The sequence below is a fragment of the Coturnix japonica genome, chromosome 12 (genome assembly GCF_054131305.1).
Source record: "Coturnix japonica strain WE chromosome 12, WE-NBRP24, whole genome shotgun sequence".
NCBI classification, from domain to species: Eukaryota; Metazoa; Chordata; class Aves; order Galliformes; family Phasianidae; genus Coturnix; species Coturnix japonica.
Genome location: NC_140674.1, coordinates 9,565,088 through 9,586,657, shown reverse-complemented (window position 1 = coordinate 9,586,657; position 21,570 = coordinate 9,565,088). Strand labels below are relative to the sequence as shown.

General features: G+C 40.9%; 1 protein-coding gene and 1 long non-coding RNA gene across 16 annotated transcripts in view; one reads left to right on the top strand and one right to left on the bottom strand.

Annotated features, from left to right (window-relative positions):
* LOC146758845 (uncharacterized) overlaps nucleotides 1–17,733 on the bottom strand; it is a 186,982-nt gene extending 169,249 nt beyond the window's left edge. The window contains exon 1 of the long non-coding RNA XR_014933187.1: nucleotides 17,615–17,733. This is a non-coding gene — a long non-coding RNA (uncharacterized LOC146758845). The remainder of the gene's footprint in view (nucleotides 1–17,614) is intronic.
* The window catches only part of SPHKAP (SPHK1 interactor, AKAP domain containing), a 61,385-nt gene continuing 56,746 nt past the window's right edge, over nucleotides 16,932–21,570 (top strand). For 4 of the 15 annotated variants that reach the window (XM_085512904.1, XM_085512900.1, XM_085512903.1 and 1 more), the window contains exon 1: nucleotides 17,263–17,400. In XM_085512904.1, coding sequence (XP_085369030.1) covers nucleotides 17,378–17,400 — 23 coding nt within the window. In that variant the 5' untranslated portion in view covers nucleotides 17,263–17,377. Of the gene's footprint in view, nucleotides 17,178–17,262; nucleotides 17,401–17,468; nucleotides 17,895–21,570 lie in introns of those variants that run through there. The other 11 variants (XR_001557142.3, XM_015871402.3, XM_015871403.3 and 8 more) reach the window with 7 other exon arrangements.

Here is a 21,570-nt window from a genome sequence, read left to right as displayed (position 1 = left end):
TTGGCAATTGAAAACAAACGGACAACAATAAAACCCACACTAAATCAGAAGTATTTCAGTCATTTGAAAAGATTAAAATTGATTTTTAATATTAATTAATAATAAAACTGCTTTTCTGCCCTTTTAACTAAAATCACTGTGCAGGTTTTCAGTAGCTTGCTTTGTATAGGTGTTCTTTGTCATCAGTAACTTTTTCACTCTTTCTGGGAAGAATTCTTAGCAGTTCCCCTTCAGTTCATGACCATGCACTGGCACTGGGCAGCTCCATCCTAGGCAGCTGAGGCAGTGGGCACAGTTCTGCAAGCAGAAATGTGCTCTGGCTCCTGTGTTTCAAGGCTTCTGCTCTTATCATGCATGCAGTATGGCAAGGAAAACAAATTGGCAGGTGGGACATGAGCCAGTATTAGAGGGTGGAAGGAAGCACAGAATGAAACAGAAAAGCTGCCGGAAGTCTAAAAGCACAAAACTGCTTTTCTTTGTTTTTAATCATCTTTGCTGAAATTTACTACCTTAATATCCTCCTACATAGCTTTTGTGTTATGAAGTGGAATGTGTTCCCAGGTTTTCTTCCTTGACCTATATTTTCCTATGTATTATCTAACTTAAAGGCCAAGACAATCACATAAATAATCATGCCTTCATCTGACAACGTGAACTGATAAAAAAATCCCACAAAACTAGGAATCCACTTCTGTAGCATTCTCAGTAAAGGATCAGGTCCAAGTCCACATTCAAATCAATTTTTCAATACAGCCCTTCTATCAAACACGTATAAGATATCCCAGTTCAAAAGAAGAACTAGATATCTCGATTAGAGCTTTTTTTTAGTTGTAAATGCCTCCTGTGTGGTTGCTGTGATGTTGATAGGTATGGATTTGCTTCCTATTGTCTGGGACAAAAGGTAGGATGTATCCACAGGTGGGAAATGAAGGACAAAACAGAACTTCCACACTGAAATCCTTCTTAGACCTTGGCATCACTAACTCATTGGAAATACGCATTGGAAATACCATTTTTGACAAACGTGACTGATATTCATGATGCTGAAGCAGCAGGTCATTAACCTCCCAGCTGTAAGTAGATTTACTTTATATTATAATCTCATTTTTCCTCCTGAACACAGGACTGGATTTAAAGTGGTCTGTACCAACATGAGTAACTATGAGCACATCATGTAAAATTAGTTTTAGTACAGCTTAACTCATTTCTCCTGAGACTAGTGAATGCTGCAGAGGCACTCTTCAGTACCCTTTGCTAGCTGTAACGCTGTTTTGAGTCTCACAGGATCCCAACGCTGGAGCTCAGCTTTACATTCATTATCTTCATGCCTTTTGAAGAAATACTCAGTACATCAAAACCAGAGAGCCAATGCAACTATATAAATGACTGATAGCACTTTCTCATTGTCCCAGCTCTGCAAGGACACATGCAGTCAAAGCAGAAGTTGTACTGACTTCTGTGAGGTTGGCTTTGACTCAGATACTTAGCAAAAATGTGCCCATAGAGGGCCTCTGCTACATCATCACTGAAGGTCTTTTTGTAGTTGTTTTATGCAAAAAAAAAAAAAAAATAAAATCAACTAGTCAGGTGTACACAATAGCTGCTGCATGCTTTGTGTGCACTAGATAGAATTAGGTCAGCAGCTACGCATCTGTCAAGGAATAGTCATTTTTCACACAGATCCTCTGATAGAAGATCTCCAGATTTAATCCTTTGGGAGATGCCTGTTCAGTGTAATCACAGGATCAAATATGATGTGTGAGTAACTGCACTACTCATCTTGTGCCATCACAGAGAGATGTGAGCAATCACTTATCTACCCAAAGTAATGCTGCTGCTGCAAGAGCAGTCTCTGCCCTAACAGTCCTATGGCCACTCAAGGCAGCTGACCACTTTACATCATCTCTCCTGAATGAAACATTACTGCATTTAAAAAGCTGAATAGCTGAACAGACCCATCTTTTTGACAACACTTCAATCTGTCTTCAGAAATCCCATAATAGAATTTACTTTTCTGCAAAAGTTTGAATAGGAGCACTGTAAACTCAGTCCAGAGGGCTTTTACTACAGGAAAACAAGCTGGTATGTCATTGCACTGAATAGCATTTCAAACAGCAAAAGGATGAATAGTATCCAAGTTCAGTATTGATATTCATGAGCTCTCAGGAACATTAATAGTATGAAAAGCAGGTGCTGTAGCAAAGTTATACTGCGTTGTAGGATTATGATGGAAGAGGGAGAGCACAAGAACTCTCACCAGCTTCCAAACCTACTGAACAAGACAGCAGTCAAGCAGTTAGACAAAGAAAGCAGGAGGCCCGTATTTGGCAGCTCATCTCTACATACAGCTCCACTTCACAGCAACAAATAAAAGTGCCTCTTGTGCATTTCAATCAACTGTCCTCATTCAGCTACACACACAACTGTCAGACATAATACATGGCTGAAATTTTCCATTTCTTATTTCAACCATGCTTGACAGTTTTCCTAAGATAAAATACTTGTAATAACTATCTAAACAACTATAAAAAACAACAAACATGCACACACACCTTTTGTTTGCCAGCCATCAGTGCTTCCAGGCTGAAGACCAGGAACCTTGGATTTGGGAGAGATACCCATTGGCACTCACATGGAAAACACAATGCCTCAAGATGGCTCTGTATTAAACATACTCAGAGAAAAGATGAGAGGAAACAGATCACATATGCTTATCTTGTTCCAGATGTTTGCTTTTAAATTCTGTTGGAGGCAGGACCTTGGGTATAATTTCTTATTATATGTTAAAATAAAAAAAAAAAAAGGGGGGGGGGGGGGGGGGGAAGGGGAACTGAGAAAATAACAAAAACCTCTGTATCCTAATATCTAATGCTGCTACCAGAAGGGGTTGTAAGCCATAACGAACGGGCAATGGGTCTATTGCTGAATTTCTTCAGACTGAAACATGGCCTGAAGTAGACACATCCCAGAGGACTCTGAATGCAGTGCTAGTTCATATAGTTTTATATTTTTATTATTTTCAAAGGCTGATCTGTCCTGACTTTGCTACCTGAGTACATACTCTAGGCCTGAGGACAATAAGGAGAAAAAGGAAGAAAGCGAATTGGAGTTTGTCAGTTTGCATCCAGAGATGTAAATACCAAAGGGGAAAGTCAAGCTGCCTAGTATTCAACTGTTATATAAAGTAGGCAACCTGCCTAACAAAACAAGGTAAAAGAGGCTTCAGTAGGCTCTCACAGACAGTGATTCAGAGCACTGAAGTTCACCACCTACTCAAAAGCCCTTCAAAGGTGTTTCCAGCTGGCAAACACAGAAATCCAAGTGAAGTGGTTCAATTTCAGCAGATAAATATTCCTTCTTGTGAAGACTGGAAATAAAAAAAAAAAAAAAAAAAAGCCTATCAAATAAATCGCTCATGATGGCTCTTAGATGGCCCAGGAATGGTGGCATTTTATCATGTCATCAGATCTAATAAAAAGAAAATGTAATTGAGTTACTCAGTGGGCAGTTTGACTTGATTTTTCATTTATCTTTGATGCATATAATTCCATCTGATATTAACAGCAGAGAAGGCTGGGCTGTGGCAGTGCAATAGATGATCTCATAGTGTGTATTTTCGCCCACGGTGTAATGAAAGTAGCAAGTCATGATACATGAGCAAGAACAAAGGATGAGACTTTCACTTGGAGGATTTTGCAGCATTACTGCCATCATTAGGCTTCTGCTCTGTAGAAAACAGTTGGCATTTCTCAGAATAATGGAGCAACCTCAAACTACCCAGAAGATCTAGAGAGTCTGCAAGGGTTCATTTACACATGGGTAAAAGGACTGAAATCCACTATTTTTCCCCCAAATCCAAGCCCCCATGAAGACATCCTTTAAGTTTTACCATCATTAAGCAACCTTTGCCATCAGACCTTCTCAACAAATACACAAATTGCATGAATGCATGGATTACATGTTTTCACAAGTGTGAGAGCTACATCAACTAACAGTTAGATAGGTTTCAAGAGCAAAGGCATCACAATCCAAGCAAATACCTTGCACACTTCCACTCAATTCCTCTTCCAAAAGACTTTGGATGAACATATGTTTGTAAACTTTTAATTCTTTACTAATCAGTCTTTTTATTATGTGGTTTTTCTTTTCAATTGTATTTTATTAGACTTTTTTTTTCCAGGATCAGTTGAAAAGTTTGCAGTTGAAAAATTCTAAAAGCTAAATACCCTACTATGACAATAGACAGCACAGTATAAATGCAGCAGAACTTGCCTTCTTGGGAACACAGAAGTAAGATAATACTTTGAACTTCATAAATATATGAAGCTACGTCTAGTTTCCCCCTACTGTTTCAATTCCATCAGCACTCTACGTTTTTGAATTGTGGTACAATGCGATATTAAACTGCTGCAATGCTGAAGTGCATTGCCTACCCAATGCTCTAAAGCACAGGAACAGAATACCTGCAGCAGTTATAGAAACCATCTAACAATGAAAGCTTTTAAGAATATGTTGGAGAAACTGCTTCTGAGAGTTGCTTAAGTATAGCTAACATTACCTTCAGACAAGCAGATCATTTATTGAAATTTTTCCACAGACCCACTGTGTAAAATTTCATGGCATAGCAACATTTAAATGACATTATAAATTTATAAAATAGTAGTTGTTTGGATACTTCAGGATTTTGTGCAACTATGGGACCTTCTGAAGTCCTTCCAGTCTGAGTTATCCTGCAGTTCTCTATAAAGACATATAGACTGCTGCATATCAAACTGCTCCCATCCGTACCTTGCTGCAATTCTAAAGAGCAAAATGCATCAAATGCAGAGAACTCCAAAGGAATCTGGTAACATGCATGCCTACATATAAGCACAGCTCTTCTCACACATCTTCATACCTATAATCTTGCTGTGTATAGACATCCCCCATCTGTTTCTCTATATATTTGGTTCTGCTTAAACTCCCCCTCTGTTTCTCTCCACGGTTCTCTTTTCGTCTGGAAACAACAACAGAATTTCAATAGCTTCATCTAAGTGTTAAGAATATGTGCACAAATATTTTATCATCCTGAAAGATTTCAACATCTACCTGAACTGTGTTTACAGATGAATATTCAGAACAATGAAAAAAAAAAAAAAAAGTACTTTCTGAGTTTTCATTTGCAGTAACAGTAGCAACTCTTTGCTGCTACAACAACAGAACTTCTAATTATTAAGTAGCTTCATGAGGCAGTAAATATTTTCCCTATTTGTGATAGATGATGATGATGGGATACATTGAATGGGCTCTAAGATTTCAACCCAGTAAAGAAAGTAAACCCAAAGAAATTATCCCCTTATAAAAGGTGACACATTCTTGAGTTCAGCCCTCGGTATAACTAGCTTTGTAATCTGACTGGTATAAACGAGCTTTTGATAAATGGTGTAATTTACATGTACTTATGGCATTTTATAAACCCACACAATTTTTTCTTTCTCTAGAATGTGCTTCTTAGCAAGGATTTTCTGACAAGAAAAACAAGCTCCATGACTCCATCAAAAACAGAGTATTTGTCTGTGGTAATAAGACATCATTTAGCAATGCCCAGAGTACCATTGAAACCATAGTCCATTTTTTTACCTAAAATTTAAGGACTTCATAGCTAATATCCCAAAGAGCAAAGGGGGAGTTTTCCTTAAGAGGTAGGGAGATGTAGAAAATTGAATTGAGATGAGAACACCATGTAAAACACATCCTTCATACAAAACAGACTCAGCTGAGCTTAGCAAGAGGTTTGTGTGAGCCTGTCTTTGCTGATGCATGTCATTGTATCCCACTCACAACAAGTCAACCACAACTCAACTGTTTAAACCTTAGTACAGACTTTCCTGCTGTTTTCTTTTAAATCAACCAGAAATTAGGAATGACATCACATCACATCTTGCCTCTAGGTTCGTCAAAATTTACAAGCCAAAACTCCAGTATTGCACGCAGAGCTGTGCCCTCAGCAGAGCCCTCTCCTGACCCCACTGCCACGCACGATGCGTGCACCAAGATCACTTGGTTGTTCAGGGAAGCAGGCTGAACAGTTGTGTGAAATTACACATAACTAAGTTATTCAGAACTGAAAACAGAGTTATTGAATGAGAGAGTTTTAATGCAAATGCTCTGCAATTGACATTTTTCTGTATAATTGTGGTTTTTAAGAAATATGCCAAAACAATTATTTTGCAAGTCCACCTACGAGAATGAATAAAGCCCAATTGATTAAGACTTTGAATGCCATCACCATGAGTATCTTGACAATAAATAATAAATTAAATACCTTTAATGTGACAAGCTTTAAGTGACTTTACTAAGGCAGAAATAGCACAGGTTTTCAGAGTTCATAGCAAGAAATGATTTTTCAGTGTAGCTGCATGGACACATTTGAAGGGAAAAAAAACATCAACTTTTAGATGAAAGAAGCAAAATTAATTCAGAAGCATCTGAATTAGAAGCACAAGCCATGAAACAACTGTTTCTACTGCTTCAGTAACTGTTGGCATCTTCTACTGGAAAGTTCCACACAGTGAGATGCGCTAAACCTTTCTGACACCAGATAACCATACTAGCCAGGCTTACAGAACATACCCAAATGTTAGACATTGGGAAAGCCAACCCAGCCCAACAGGACTGATGATTATCATCACATCACATTTTTGCATGCTGAAAGAACAAAAATTATAGATGTGCCTAGAGAAACTATCATTAAGTACATAATGCATTATGAGGAACATGGTTTGAAAGCTATGTTTTAGTAGGAATATCCCAGATGAAAATCCAATTAAATCCAGACTTATCTCTAGAACATGAGAATATACCATTTTTTTCAGACCACAGCATCACAATTTAAAACTCATACAAATTACACATAACAACTACTGTCAGGAGCTATACAAGTGACTGTTTGCCAAAAAATACCAAGCAGGTGTCATGGTCACTCAGAGCAGGATGTCCAAAATTAGTCTTAGTATGCATGTGCACACACACTGAGACACAGAACATAGGAGCCATATGGATGGGTTTAATATGCAATGAGAAATCAACACAGAGAGTCTGCTTGCTCTTCATTCCCTTTTCTGAGGGCATCTCAAGAGTACTTAGTGAAAAAGATGTGGACTTAATGAATTACTGCAAAGGTTATAACTGAAGCCCAACTACAGTCTGCAAAAGCAAGTGGAACTGGCATACTACTTTTGATGCTTTAGATAATAAGGAGTGCAGATAAGACAATGACAAAAATCTATGAAGAATGTAAAAGATGAGACAATTCAAGATTGCTGAGTTATCAATTACTGACTGACAGCCAAACTCCTAAAAGTCCCAGTGGTACATTTCTCCTTGTGTGACAGTCACTATGAAGAGCCTGGATAATGTCAAATGCTTTTGAACATTTGTGCAGTTAAAATCTAATTCCGGAAACTTAGGGAAAGCCATCAATACAAATCTGTAGAAGCTGAGTTTACTTGTGATACTCAGATGAGACTATGGTAGAATTCTATGGCTTTGTATGGGAACTTCACACAACTCTGAGCTATTAAAATTGAAATACCATTGATGTTTTTGTAAACTGCAATTTTCAAATGAATTTTGTAATAACTTGCAAACTTCAGTAAGCATCAATCTGCAACTTTATACCAACTCTTAACCTCTCTTCCTGACTATAATAGACTTAAAATCAGAAGCACATGAAAGATATTTTGATGAATTTATTCTATCAACATGTGTAGTCAATTTCCATTAATTCTGCAAAATGCCATTCCCTTCCTACTCCAATGGAACACATGTAACATACCATTGCTTATCTACTTGAGAATTAACATGGCTCAACTTTGGAAAATGGAAATGTTAGCAGCAAGTGCCATGAAATGCAATTCTCAGAAGATGTTTGCATGATGAAACATCATTTTGTCAGACCCTTTGCCATATTTTTATTTTCACCATCTGAATATCAACATACAATAATAAACTTCTTAATAATAATCTTTGTGTTGTGTGTGCTTTTCAAAGTGAGCCAGTCTCCATCTTTCTAGGTTGAAAGCTTATTCTTACCTTCCCACACATCTGTATTGTCACTGAATTACTGTGGCCTCAAAATGTTTAATCAAACAGCCATCCTCGTGATAGGTCTCAAGACCACATGTTGCTGCCAGACCCAGCTATATTTCAAAGACAGCAGAAGCATTATGGATGCAAAAGAAGTAACTGCGTAGTTGGAAACATCACCAGCTTGGCAGGCATGCAGTATGGCAAGGGCAGTCCAAGCCTGTGGCATTATATTCACACACTGCTCAGGAGCCTGCTGGCCCCAGACAGCTCCGAAAATACTTACTATCCAATGATAATAGATTAAAAATAATACTGAGCTCCATTTCATCCATTTGAACAGCTTCTCACATAGCCATTGCAAATGGATTTTTTTTTTCATTATGCCTGAAGTTGGTTTTCTCTAGCTAGTGGTGTAGTTTGAGCAAATAATAATAAGACCAAACAAGTGACAAATTAGCTTCCCCTAAGCTGTGATAGATCCCCTTCTGCAGCAACTGAAAGTGTGAAGCAGGATCTGCTAACAGAGATGAAAATCCACTGAGCTTTTTACATTTGTGTCAGAGAGGATAATATTTTCCTTAGAATTACTGGAGTCTTAAACACTAGAAAGAAAATTGGATTCGTGAATACACATGCAAATTAAAGCAATCAAAACAAATAGCTGATGAACACAAGTTAAGCTTGAGAAATTCAATTTCTATTGGGGGACTGGGGGCCTTTGATATTAAAAAATATGTTAATTTACAATGATTTCTTCCTTTTTTTTTTTTTTTTTTTGGTAGTAAAGATGAAAACACATTTTGAACAGTGTCCAAAAGACATTAGCTCTTGAAAAACAAAGTTTCATACAAAGCATATTTTCTCACAGCTAAACAGCAGTACTTTTGCCAACTCTGTAATAGTTTCTTGATGGTTTGGGCTGAAGACACTGCTTCTTGGATGCAGCACTTTAGAACTGCATTAATCCAACAGCGAGCAGAATCCAATCAAATGTATAAAGAAAGATTTAAAGACACTTTCAAGATACATTCAAAGTTTTGCACAGACAACTAATAAGCAAGTAATACTAGTCAGTGAATAATTGCTAACAATATCCTCAGCAATTAGAAAGACTACCCATAAGCCAGTGATATATCCTGATATTTTTCACACTACTATTTCACTTCAAAAACAAAAATAACACTAAAACATTAGCTTTAAGATCTGTCAATTGTCACACCTTCAAGGTAGGAAGGCCTTGGAGGAAGTACCATGCTCAGAGCACGATTCTCTCTCAATAAGCTGCTGGGACCAAGAGTGGCTGGATGAGGCTCCCAGGATTCCAGCTGGAATTTTTTTAGGGCAGGCAGGGTAAATGTACGGCTTCCAGAAGGAGCCAGCCACAGTGCACGTGCCAGGCACAGAGTCTGGGCACACACAGTAAGCCTGACATTTTCATACGTCAGTCATGCTCTGCATGTAGCGATCAACTGAGTAACACATTTTCAATAAGCTGTTTCTACACACCGAGCGGTTTCTCAGCATGAGCACTGCAGGAATATCTGGGATTTCCAGCAGACAGTAGCCTGGAGGAAACTCAGCACAGCAGCTCCCCTTGGACTGCCAGGCTTCCAGAAATACCAGACAGTGAATCAGCCTAGACAAAAAACAGCAGCCTGAGGAGAGTTCAAGGCAAGATCAAAGTGCGTGCATCTAGAAGTGAGATTGGAAGTGCTGACAGCTCTCTAAAGGAACTGCCCATTAGGCTACTTTTGTGTTCATCTCCTGCCTTGATCCATGTATGTACTTCCTATGTTTCTCTTACAGAGGATTTGGAAGCATATGCTTACTCAGTTAAACGTCTCATGGATGAAGCTCGAAAGACAATGCAACCCTTAAATATGTTATAGCCTACTAGTTAGAACTGTAATACAAAACTGAAAGCTGTGGACCTAATTTCTGCAGCATTAGAATGCTTTTGGTCATATAAGCAGTTCATGAGGGTATGTTCCAGTCATCCCAGATGGCCTAAGACAGCATAAACCAACTTTAGAGAAACTACACCATTGAACGAAAAAGATTCTAAGATTCAATGAGGTACAAAATCACTGAGAGAGAAAAGGAGCAGAATTCACTTGGGAAGGTGGATTCTATTCCATGCTCCCAAGCTAATGATGCATTTTATTCAAAGAAAACTTTTCTTTCTATGTTGTCTTTTCAAGCACACAGCCATGAGCTAGAGGTCAAGTAATGAAAAAAAAAGATTCCACTTACAAAGATACAAATAGTCGAGTGCTGCACAAATATACACACCAAAACACATAAAAACCAGAACAACTTATAAATGCTTCAGAGCTTTGCAGAATAGTTTTCTCTGTTGCTATCTAACTCCTAGATAATGTTCTACCACACCAAAAAGGTGTAATACAGTTTAAAGAAGAAAATGCAACATTTATTTCCATCTCTTATTTTATCACATCAGAATATCATCAATTTATGATTCTGTCTTTTAATCTGCTCTTTTAATTTGCTTTCTGAAATAAAATTTTTAAAAATACCCTTTTCCAATTTTCCTTCTGCAAGGTGGAATGATACAAAGATGGTAACAGATATTCAAAAGGTTATTTACAGCAAAAACTCACCCATATGGAAGCCTTCAGACTGCTGGGAACCACTGAGGCAATCTCCACCAAGGAACAATCTCCAAGAGATGCTGCCTTATTGGTGGTCAGCCCTTAAATGCTGCTGAGGCCTAGAGGAGGTAGAGTCAAGCTCCACCGCTTCCGGGAGCACAGCTAAATTACTCTCACCTGTGCTCCCACAGCTGACCCAACACTTGCCTCAGCTGATTAATCAGAGGTTCAGGCTGTGATTACCAATTTCACATACACCTTCTTCCCACATAGAAAGTAAATTGTATTGTAATATTAGTGTAACATCATACTCCTTATGGATAGCTTCCCATCCACTCCCAAGAACATCCCATAATGGATGATTCAAAGATCCCACAACAGTTTACTCCATTGACAGACAATCCTTACTTAGGCTTCCAGATCTTCATTTAAACCAAGTTTCTTAAGAGTCTGGGAATACCCAAATATCACCACCTGCCAGTACAGCAGACCTTTAGAAGAACTCAGTGTAACCAAGAATGAAGAAAATTCAGCAAGAAACAACAGAAAACATTCTGGAAACACCTAGACAATCTTGTTTTTCCTTTTTCTTGCTGTACCTCTAATTCTTTGCCCTCCATAAATTCATAACGCACACAGGATGTGATCATAACTCCCATCAGACAATTACTGCTAGCAATTTAAAAGCACTCTGAATTTATTGCTGTTCCAAATTTTACACAGACATTAAAAAGGAGCTCTTCATTTCCTTCATATCCCTATCTTATCCACTCCACCAAGCACAGTGCGTGTGTGTGGGGGGGGAAGAAGGCGTTTCAAAATTTCATATAGAAGTCCATGAAATGAAATAAACTGTTGGGCTTTAGAAAAAATAATAAAATTCCACTCCTCTCTCAACCATTCATTAGCAGTTCATCTAATTCAAATGAGTTGCACTGAGCTTCCGCATGAATCACTATTCCTCAAGCAAACAATTCCCTAGATAGGCCTTCAATTATTTTTTCTTTAAAGGAGGCATCCTTCCGACTTGAGCTAATTACATTTTTAGCCATCAGAAGTCAGATGCACAACACAAGTGCATGTGTCTTGTTTCGTTTTTACAGTCCCAGCACAATTATGGTTCTCATGGACATCTCAAAAGTGTATCTTATCACTGGCACTTCTTCAGGCTTCCTGAGCAGACACACAGCGTTACGAGTGTAGGCACTGCAATATTTACGTTACCTTAGAAAACAGAGTTGGACAGAACTCCATTAGGGGGGCTGTACAGAGGGCCTTTTATACCAGTGGCTGAGCTGTACTTGTTACAGTGGAAATGCACATTTCAGTTTAACAACTGCTATTTACGATTCTGAAAATACCATTAGCTACTATGGTGATGCAAATTGATTTCATAGTCATCCTGAAACAAATGTTTAACTCCATAGGATTTTGTACATGACTGTAGGCATTTATTTACAATCTCTGCTCCAACAGCTATTTAAACAACTGTGCATGGTAATTTAGTAGCAAAAAGTAACAAAATCAACAAAGCTCAGTGGTTTTAAGTTCAAGTCCTTCTGGCATACAATTTAGCTTGCTGGCTTTTTGAGAGTTCAGCTGGAGGTGTCCGCAATGACACTGAGCCACAGCATTTAGTCAAAGATCTTTTTATTATATATACATGTTTGTGGCTTTTTTTGGCTTTTATTCATTTTAAATGAGGAGTAGCTCCTCTGGCCTTTCATACACCTGCACGTTATTGTCAGCGTTTAAAGGCATTTATTCAAATGGATCACATGAGCAATTCCTTACTCCCACTGAATTTCATGAATATATAATGCACACAGAAAATAAACACACAGCAGTTGGTGTACACTTACATGCAAAATCTAGGAAAAAAGTAAACCATTTCCCATCACATTTTAATTGTACGTTCTTGCAATCTACGCAGTTTTAATGCCTCAATGGCCATTTGTGAGAGCACAGAACAAGATGGCCATTGTGAGATCTTTCAAGCCAGATTTTCTGCATCATTTACACCAGTCTTTGAATTTCCCTTTTCAGCCTTTCTCTCTGAGGTTTTCCATTTCTTTGTTTTTGCTTTCTGCTTTGCCCATCCACATTAGGAAAGGCAGATAGCTCTATTTCATACTGCTCTATGGCTTGTTTTAGGTTGCCTTTGACTTAGCCTTCCCCTCTGAGGAAATACTAAATATAATTCCTATTTAAAATCTAACTTTGCTCAAGTGAATAGTCAAAACTATGAAGGCAGAGGGAAACAGTACTTTGGAGAACTGTGGCTAGAAGTAAGATAAAACTTTCAAAAATAGTTTAGTAATGAAAAATTACAGAGACTTCCAAAGAGACTCAGAATTCCAGATCCATTTGCAGTATTTATTCAGAAGAACTTAAAAATTCTATGTGTTCTTAAAAACAATCTGCCCCAAATAGTCACAGTCTATTCAGTAAGTACGAGAACACTGACTACCTCTGGAGTCAGAGGAAAGCACAATGGGAAGCACACAGTACTCATATGGTACAGCTCAGGTTTGGAGGCTGAGAGAACAAGGTGAAAGCAAAAATGATTTTTGAAAACCGAGGACAGCACAAATGAACACAAAGAGTGTTTGTGAATATCCTTCCTGTCTATTCTATATGCATCACCACCTCCAGTTGCTTAAAAGACTTCTGTTCATGATACAGATGAGGGTTTATTGTCTAGCTGATTACTGTTATCAGACTCTAGCCCAATTTAGCATATCACTTTTGATCTTTGAGGAACTAAACAGCCAGGTTTGAGTTTATTGCAAATATTGGTTTCTTTCCCTATTGAATAATATATTTCAGATCAGCTGAAATGCTCAATGCAGGAGCTCTCTGGCTTACTAAAACAAGCCTAACAGACCATTTTCAGCATAGGATCTTCAAACACCTGGGAACAACTTAATGTGCTTGATTTATCTTACAGAATTTAATCTTATCTCTCCTTTTCCAGGAATGCATGTAGGTTGAAAATGCCACGTACATTTGGAAGTTTTTCTTAAAAAAAGAGGGACCCTATTAGTAGGTTTAATATTTAGATTTGTAGATCAACTCAAAGATTTTGAGGTTAATTCAGGCAAAAAACAAAAACACCTTAACACATACAAGCTATCTATCTAATCTTCCCTGTGGAAGATGGTCCCTGTGCTGGGGACTGGGTAGTGTTAAATTTATTCAGGAATAATTATGTCTCTTTACAAAAAAATCTAAGATACTGAGAGCTATTTAGATCCTGATTTCTAAACACATACAGCATCCGAAATTTCCCACATCCCTACTTATAATCAGTATGCTTAAAAAAATGTAGCTCATAGGACAAGCAAAGTGAAGTGGAAAACAACACTGTTTTCTCTAGTCCCCGACAGAACTGATGTATTCCTGGAAATATCATCCAGTTACAGCTTCAGCATAGACCAGATACATTTCCTGGAGGAAAAAAAGAGAAAAAAACCCACAAACCCACGAGTTCTGCAAAAGCACAGTTTTCAAGGACACTTTTACAGCAAGTGAACAAAACTTCAAAGTCAACTCAGAGTCTCGGTGTAAGATTGGCTCCCTCTGCCTTTTCAGGAATGACTGACATATTTTCTCATGTGACAGTCAGCTCTGTTTGGAACTACTGATTCAGTTTCTGTCAGCTCAAACTGACAACTCTGCAGCAGTTTATTCCATCAGAAAAGCTGATTAATTATTTTCAAATGGCTGCTTGGAAATTTTTAAAGATCTATACAGTGTGTAAAATCTGAGGGCAAACAGCTGGAATGACCTGTATTCTGCATAGGCAGTTCCATTCTCTAACCACAACTTTCTGTTACTCTCTATGAGAGCACTACCCTAAGGTGACATAGAGAAGACAGAGTGAGGTAACTAAACTGCCAGAGTAGACTCTTCCTGATGCCAACTCATATCTAAAAGGTGAGGAAAAAATACACTCCCAATGACAGCTCTGAAATAAGTCAATGTGTGACAGTAATCAGTTCTGTTCTACCAAGTCAGGTTCCAGAAAAAAGAGGCTTTTCAGGCTATGTACCCATACCATCAAGCACTGAAAACAATGGCACAAAGTCACACACAGCCAGTTGCTCAGAAATCAAGAGTATGGACTTTCACAGGAGAGGAGAGACAGTGACCTAAATGAGGGCATTTCCAGTAATTGTGAGGAAATTCAAAGATAAGGCCTGGCTAAAAAAGGATAAGAAGAATCAATAGAGCCTATGCCTGTACAAGACAGGTAAGCAGAATTTTTGCAGGATCATAGAATAAATAGAAACTAGATAAATAACTAAACTATAACAACTAAATAGCAAGTAGATAAATAGCAATAGAATAAATAGCAACTAGCACAAAAAAAAAAAATAGAGAAAAAGGAGAAGGACTCAGATCACAGGATGACAATGAGAGGGCTTCAAATTGACTGCTAGCATGTGATAAAAATCAAAGCAAGAACCAGCACACATGTAATCCTAGTGCTATCTGCTGGAGTAAGAGACAGACGAGTGGCAGGGTCTATGACGAGAAAAAAGTGTTTCAGAGCCATATCACACCAAGAACAAAAACTAAAAGCACAGGAGAGAGTGAGCAACAAAGATCCCCACCACCAATCAGGGAAAAACTCTTTGTGACACTCTGCTCTTCCTCAGACAAGTCACAAGAACAGGCAATCAGAAATGAGACTGGAAAAAGCTTTAAGAACTTCTGGAGTGCAAATATCACTGACAGAAAATGGGCACTTCCTTTCTCCAGACTATCCTTAGCTGGAAATCTGTCACATCCAGCAGCACTGAAGAAGCAGTTCTGCAACCCAGAAACAGGAATGTGAAAACTGTTGCCTATCAAATTAGAGCAAAATAATAAAGAATGAAAAAGGGAGGAAGAAATACGCAAGCAAGCAAACAAAAAGGGGAGGGGGAGTAAAAGTAGAAGGGAGAGAACAGCAAAGATATGGAGAGAAAGTAATTGCATGTTGTGAGGGGAGAAGTGCACAACAGAATAGCCAAGAAATGCGAGACGGCATGAGACAGACAAACAGGATCTGTAGGTGTGTAATATTTGAGCTTCTTCTCCAGAATTCAGGAAGAATTCAGAAAAGTAAAGTACAAGATTGGTGGCTTAAATGCAGTCTGAAGAGACACCTGGGTAGAGTCGGAGCGGACAGTAACAGAGGTCACAGTAAACATCTGGGACAGAAAAAAAGTACTTCAACAGAGGTAGATAAAGAATAAGATTGTGACAGTGAAGAAGGAGCAAATGAGCTACCACTCTCCACTTATAAGCCAGCACCTATCCAAAGCTTTGATTCCCATTCGCCCTTGGCTACCACAATGTAGCTATCATTTCTGCCATCCTCATTTGTCTCCTCGAGAGTTGACAAATCAACTGCTACAACAGCAGGGATAACTTGCATCCTCAACACAGTCTTAAGAGGTGTTTAAAAATTAACATGAACTTTCTCTTTGGGTTAAGCAAAAGGCACTGAAAACAAACTCTTCTGGTCGCCTTTCTGAAGGATGAAAAACAGTGGCTCCAGAGGAGTTCAGTGATCCCAAGCCCTTGGCTGCAAAGTTTGTTTGATTCATTCACTGTAAACTTGAACAAAGAACAAAACCTGATGTAATATATCAAATGATTCCCCCTGCATGCCCCTTCCACATCTCAATAAGCTTCGTGACTTCCAGCAACTAAAGGGAATATGAAGGTGTAGACAGGATACGGGAACAAAGCATTTAAAGGACAGAAACACTGAGTCTCTGCTGCACAGGGGAACAAAAATCACTGCCAAAGCGTGGTCATCTCCTGCCCTGCCTCTCAGTCTCTGCATGTACTCAGCACATCTCTGAGCCTGGTGATGACTGAGGAGCCGGGCTCACTGGACATCAGCTGAGCTGCTGGCAGTGTCTGTGGATATTTACAAGCCATGAGTGAAGGTCTCCCGTGAACCCAGCGCACGCTGTGTCTGTAGCACGGCTCAATGGGGCTCCCATGCTGTTAATCTTCGCCCCTTCAGAATTTTATGACGAGAAGCCAATTCAATGGCTGTACAGCACAGGGTCCCAGACGTGGGCGCGCAGATACGACAAAGCTGAGGCGCAAAACATGCGGCACCGTCTCAGAGGGAATTAAAAAAACCAAACCAGCTCTGCCAGTAGAAGTAAATGAAGCAGCCTGAATGAGCGCAGAGCCGGGCTGCGGCGTAGTGACCCGAGCAGGCTCCCTCTAAATTCTCGAGCGTCACATCTCCGACGCAGACGGGCAGCACCCGCCGTGTGAATCACATGGGCACGGGGCTGGGGCAGCACGACACACGGCGGAGCGCAGGGAGCCAGCACCTCGCGGCCGGACCCGGCTGCACGGCACCGGCGGAACCGCTGAACCGCGAGCCCCACGCCAGACGGGAGGGAACCGACGGGACCGGCCGCCCGCAGCCCCGGCCATGTTCCGCCCGGCCGCCCGCCGCCACACGGCGCTTCGCAGGTGGGGAAAGACCCGGCGACGGCGCCGCCCGGGGGAGCGCGGCCACCGCGCCCCGAGGGAGGTGTGAGGGTGGGAGAGGAGCGGCGGGGCGGGCAGGGGAGGAGTGATGCGGAGGGCCGGGCAGCCGGGAGCCGCACAGCGCCGCGCTCCCGCCGCCCCGACTCCTCCCGAGCCGAGGGTCCCACCGCCGGGGTCTCGCCATGGCCGGCCGCCCCCCGCCCAGGTAGGGCCCCGCTCTCCGCCCCTCCCCGCGCACCGCCGCCGCCTAACGGGAGTCACGGCCCCGCGCTCGCCGCGCCCCGCTGCGTAACGGCTGCGGGCGGCGCGGTGAGGAGCGGAGCGGAGCGGAGCGGAGCTGTGCGCCCGCCGGTCCCCGCCGCTGCCCGGTGAGTAACGGCCGCGGTGCCGCCCGCTGAGACGGTCCCGGAGTCCCTTACCTCCAACGGAACGCAGCGAACAGGCGGCAGCGCTGTTCCATCGCGGCACCGGGCGCGCGGCGGAAGGGACGCGCGGTTCCGAGCCGGGCGGTTCCTGCGGGCACGGCCGGCTCTGGGCGAGCAGCGGCGCCGGGCTGCGAGTGTCCGTGTCCCCGCTGGTACCTGCCCGGAGGTGCGCGGCCGCTATGCCTCCCTGCCGCGCGGATAGCAGAAATTAAAGTGAAAAAACGAGGATTTGGTCATTTCTTTTCCTATAACAGCCGATTTTCCTGCTCTGGCGGTGAGTTGATCCGTGCTTAATAAAATACTTTCGGGATATTGTGCTTCTATGTACGTCCCCCGGTAAATCTGATAATCTCAGTGACAAGACCCCGCGGTCACTGCGCTGCCGCTACCCGAGCTCCACCGAACCGCGTTTATTGCACTTATGCAAAACCGATCGGAGCGAAACTTCTTGCGAGGCAGAAATCGCTGCTCGGAGAGGAGCAGCCCGCTGGAGGTGCGCGGTGCAGCTCGGTGTTATCCTCGACAGTCACGGCGGCATTGCATTGCGATGACAGCCGGCAGGCAAAAAAAGCAGAGAAATCGTACCGTCTTATACTACAGGCTGCGTTGGAGATAAAATGTATATGCTGGAAGTGATTGTACCTGGGTTTATTTGGGTTGTGTGGTGTCCCAAAGAAAGAGAAAAAAAAATATTAGGAAAAAGGAGAAAACACCATCCTAAAGAGAAAAGTGCTGAAACAATACAGAGCTGCCTGAACATTCAGCAGGATTGGTGGCACGCATTTATACAAGTGATAATTGCTTATATGAGAAATTGCTTTTATTTCCTTACAAGGAGGATAAAACCTCTAAAGCAACATCTGGAGGAGAGCTAAGCTAATTGGTTTTCAGATCAATAGTTATTTACAGACCACAGCTTCATAATGCTGTTGTACTTGAGTTTGAATTGCCTGACCTAGGAATAGCCCTCACTCTTAACATTTCACAATGAAGTTAGGAGGATATATGTATTTTTAACTTACTGCTAGTAGTTCTTATGTGCCAATCCCATACACTGACTACCATGATGATTTTACAAACTGCAGCATGCTGCTTTCCATGCTTGTGGTCTTGCTTTCATTGTTAAACGCTTATCTCCTCAGAGTGATACCACCATCTATCTTCTAGCCCCACACAACTGTTGCTTGCTACTGTCAGAACATCTCTTAAGAAACCAGACCTGCTCTACAGCTCTGCCATCTGCTCAGCTCATCACCTTAGCTATGCCTGTTACCTGGAAAACACTATTTCCGTAACAGGTCCCAGAGTTATCGTGCTACTATGGGTAATATACCTCTTTCTTACCAAGCCATAATTTTTCCTTCTGCTTCCTAACTCAGCCTTCTCTGCAATTGCAAGCTGCTTCTTCATCCCTTTTAACTCCTGCAGCTGGTATGTTGACAGCTGCTTGTTATTTCTTCATCAAGGTAACCCTCTATTTGCTGAAGTATGTAAGCATGATTCTTTCTGTCTGTGAATAAAAGTTGATGACTGGAGCAGCAATCAGTCGTTCAGTCCAGGAAGACTTTGGTGGGGAAAAAAGCACACTGGGAAGCTTTAGGAGAGATAATTTCTCTTCATGCATCTTTAACGCATCATAATCCACCCACCTCATCTGAAATATTTGAGTTACTTTAGTGGGAAACTAATTATAGCAGCTGTCAAGAAGCACAAACAGCAAACATTGGTGTTTGGGAAGCAGCTGTATAGACCTTACCAAAGGAAAAAAGTCTTTGCTACTAAACTGTTATGGGATAAGTAGTTTTTCACTTCTTCCCTGCAGAATCACTTTGGATATTGGTTTGTTTCTGTAGCTACTCTGCTGCTGATCTTAATCACACCCAGCTTCCTAATGAAGGGCCTCAGCTGTCTTTCTTGCTGAATCACACACTATGATCACTCCTTGAGTTCAGTATAAAGTTGAAGTGCATATTAATTCTTGCTCTATACCTTCCCTTGTTTTGGCATTCATAGCTGAAGGCAAAAACACAACTGTATCTGGATGCCTGCAGCTGCCGTGGAGCAGAGCTGAGCAAGGTGGATGCCTTTGGGCATTCACAGCTAAATTACTTTCCAGCAGTAGCTCTTGGGGTGAATGCTTACCCTGGGGATCAGATGAACAGCTCCATGGGACTGCACAGAACTGGTAGCTGTCACTTTTTCTTCAAGCAGCCCAAATACATTTTTTACATCATAGTTAAGAACCTGGAACTGCAGTCTATAACAATGTTTGTTGTTGTGATGAAGCAACAAAACTGCATTAAGCCCTTAAATTTACCACCTTGCGCTTTGCTTCTTTAGGAGAACGGCAAGAATTAAAATACTTGGATTATTTACATATAAGCCTGCTTCTGTGCCCTGTATAAGCCACTGACTATCTGGAATGCTACTGCACAGTAGCCTCAGAAGGTGCTATCACTCCAGTCTGGTAAAACTGCAGTTTCTCTGCTCATGCTTCTGAAACTAATCCTGTAGACATACACAATTTGGGGCAAGCCTGTATATCTGAAAGCCATATTAGCTGACAAAGAAATAGGAGTCTTCAGGCATTTGTCTTTTGGACTAGCACAGACTTCTAACTTATTTTTTCTGTGAAAACTGTAAATAAAAGGAAGAATCGGAAGCGTTCTTCAGCTGAGAATCAGAAACAGCAATGTGGCTTAGGAGCAATATTGGACTGAAAAGTAATTCAAAAGAATTAAAATGAATTCCCACACACCACAGATGAGAAATAGCAGGTTTTATACTTTAAACGGTGAAAAGACAAGTCAAAGTGTGGCTGCTATTTCTTATTCACTCTCCATGTAGTACAGAAAGTTTTGTACCACCAACATGGAATTCTAGTAATGCTTGGTGTTGCGCACTTAAGCACGTAGACTGCCAAGAATGGCTAAGAAAAGCCTTTCTGATTTTATAGGTCCCTGTTGGAAGCCAAGCACTTTTCACATGTGATCAATATGCTAGACCTGATTGCAGGTGCAAAGAGATATGTTGAAATATTCAAAGCTAAGAAAAGACCCACGAGCTGCAGTTACATCAGAGGTTTCTTACAGTCAGTAGGCGTGTGGCCCTCACTCATTTTGGTTGATAACTTGTACAGTAGCACTGATGTCCCAGACTTCAGCTGACATCTGTTTCTATAATTCATCAAAGCAGCCCAGGTTTTGTCGGCAGAGAGAGAACAGATTTGTTGGCTTTGTACTAAAATGGGAGAAGATACATTTAGGAGTAACTGTAAAAAAAATCTTGAACTTATAAGGAGACAAAGTTGCAGGCAAAGTTATGAAGTTGAACAGTAAAGGAATTAAGCTAGATCTAACAGTTTCTTCGAAGGAATCATTAAGGAATTTAAAAACAACAACAAAACCAAAACAGGACATGAACCAACAGGAATCAGTACTGGGAATTAAGTTTGAACCATTGTCAGTGATGAGTGAAAAGAAGTAAGGAAGGATTGAGGCACTCAGGAGGTGGGTGGTGTTTGCTGAGACTGCATAGCTTGGAGAACCATTCTCCACATTTCCACCTCTGTGAATAGTGGAGGAAAAAATATATTACAAATCATGTTTAAATAAAAGAGCGCAAAGGTAGAAATCATCTGAACAGGAGTGGAATGCCAGAAGTATTATTTTAATCACAACAGCTGCATGCATTAGAGCCGTAGCCGGTGTCACAAGTTTAATATTTGATGGCTGTGCTTATCATTTGCAAGTTAGCATACGAATTTTCCAGATGTTTTGATTTGAGTGGCCAGAAAATGTATTTAATGTGCTCGTTTTGGAGATTCACCATCTTCTTACAGAATCACCTTGTATTCTCAGTTTCTGATCAGTGGTGGGAATTTTTGAAGTGACCTGTTTTCATGGGGAAGTACTTTAATCAGTTCATTAACCCTGCTAATCTACGTTGTC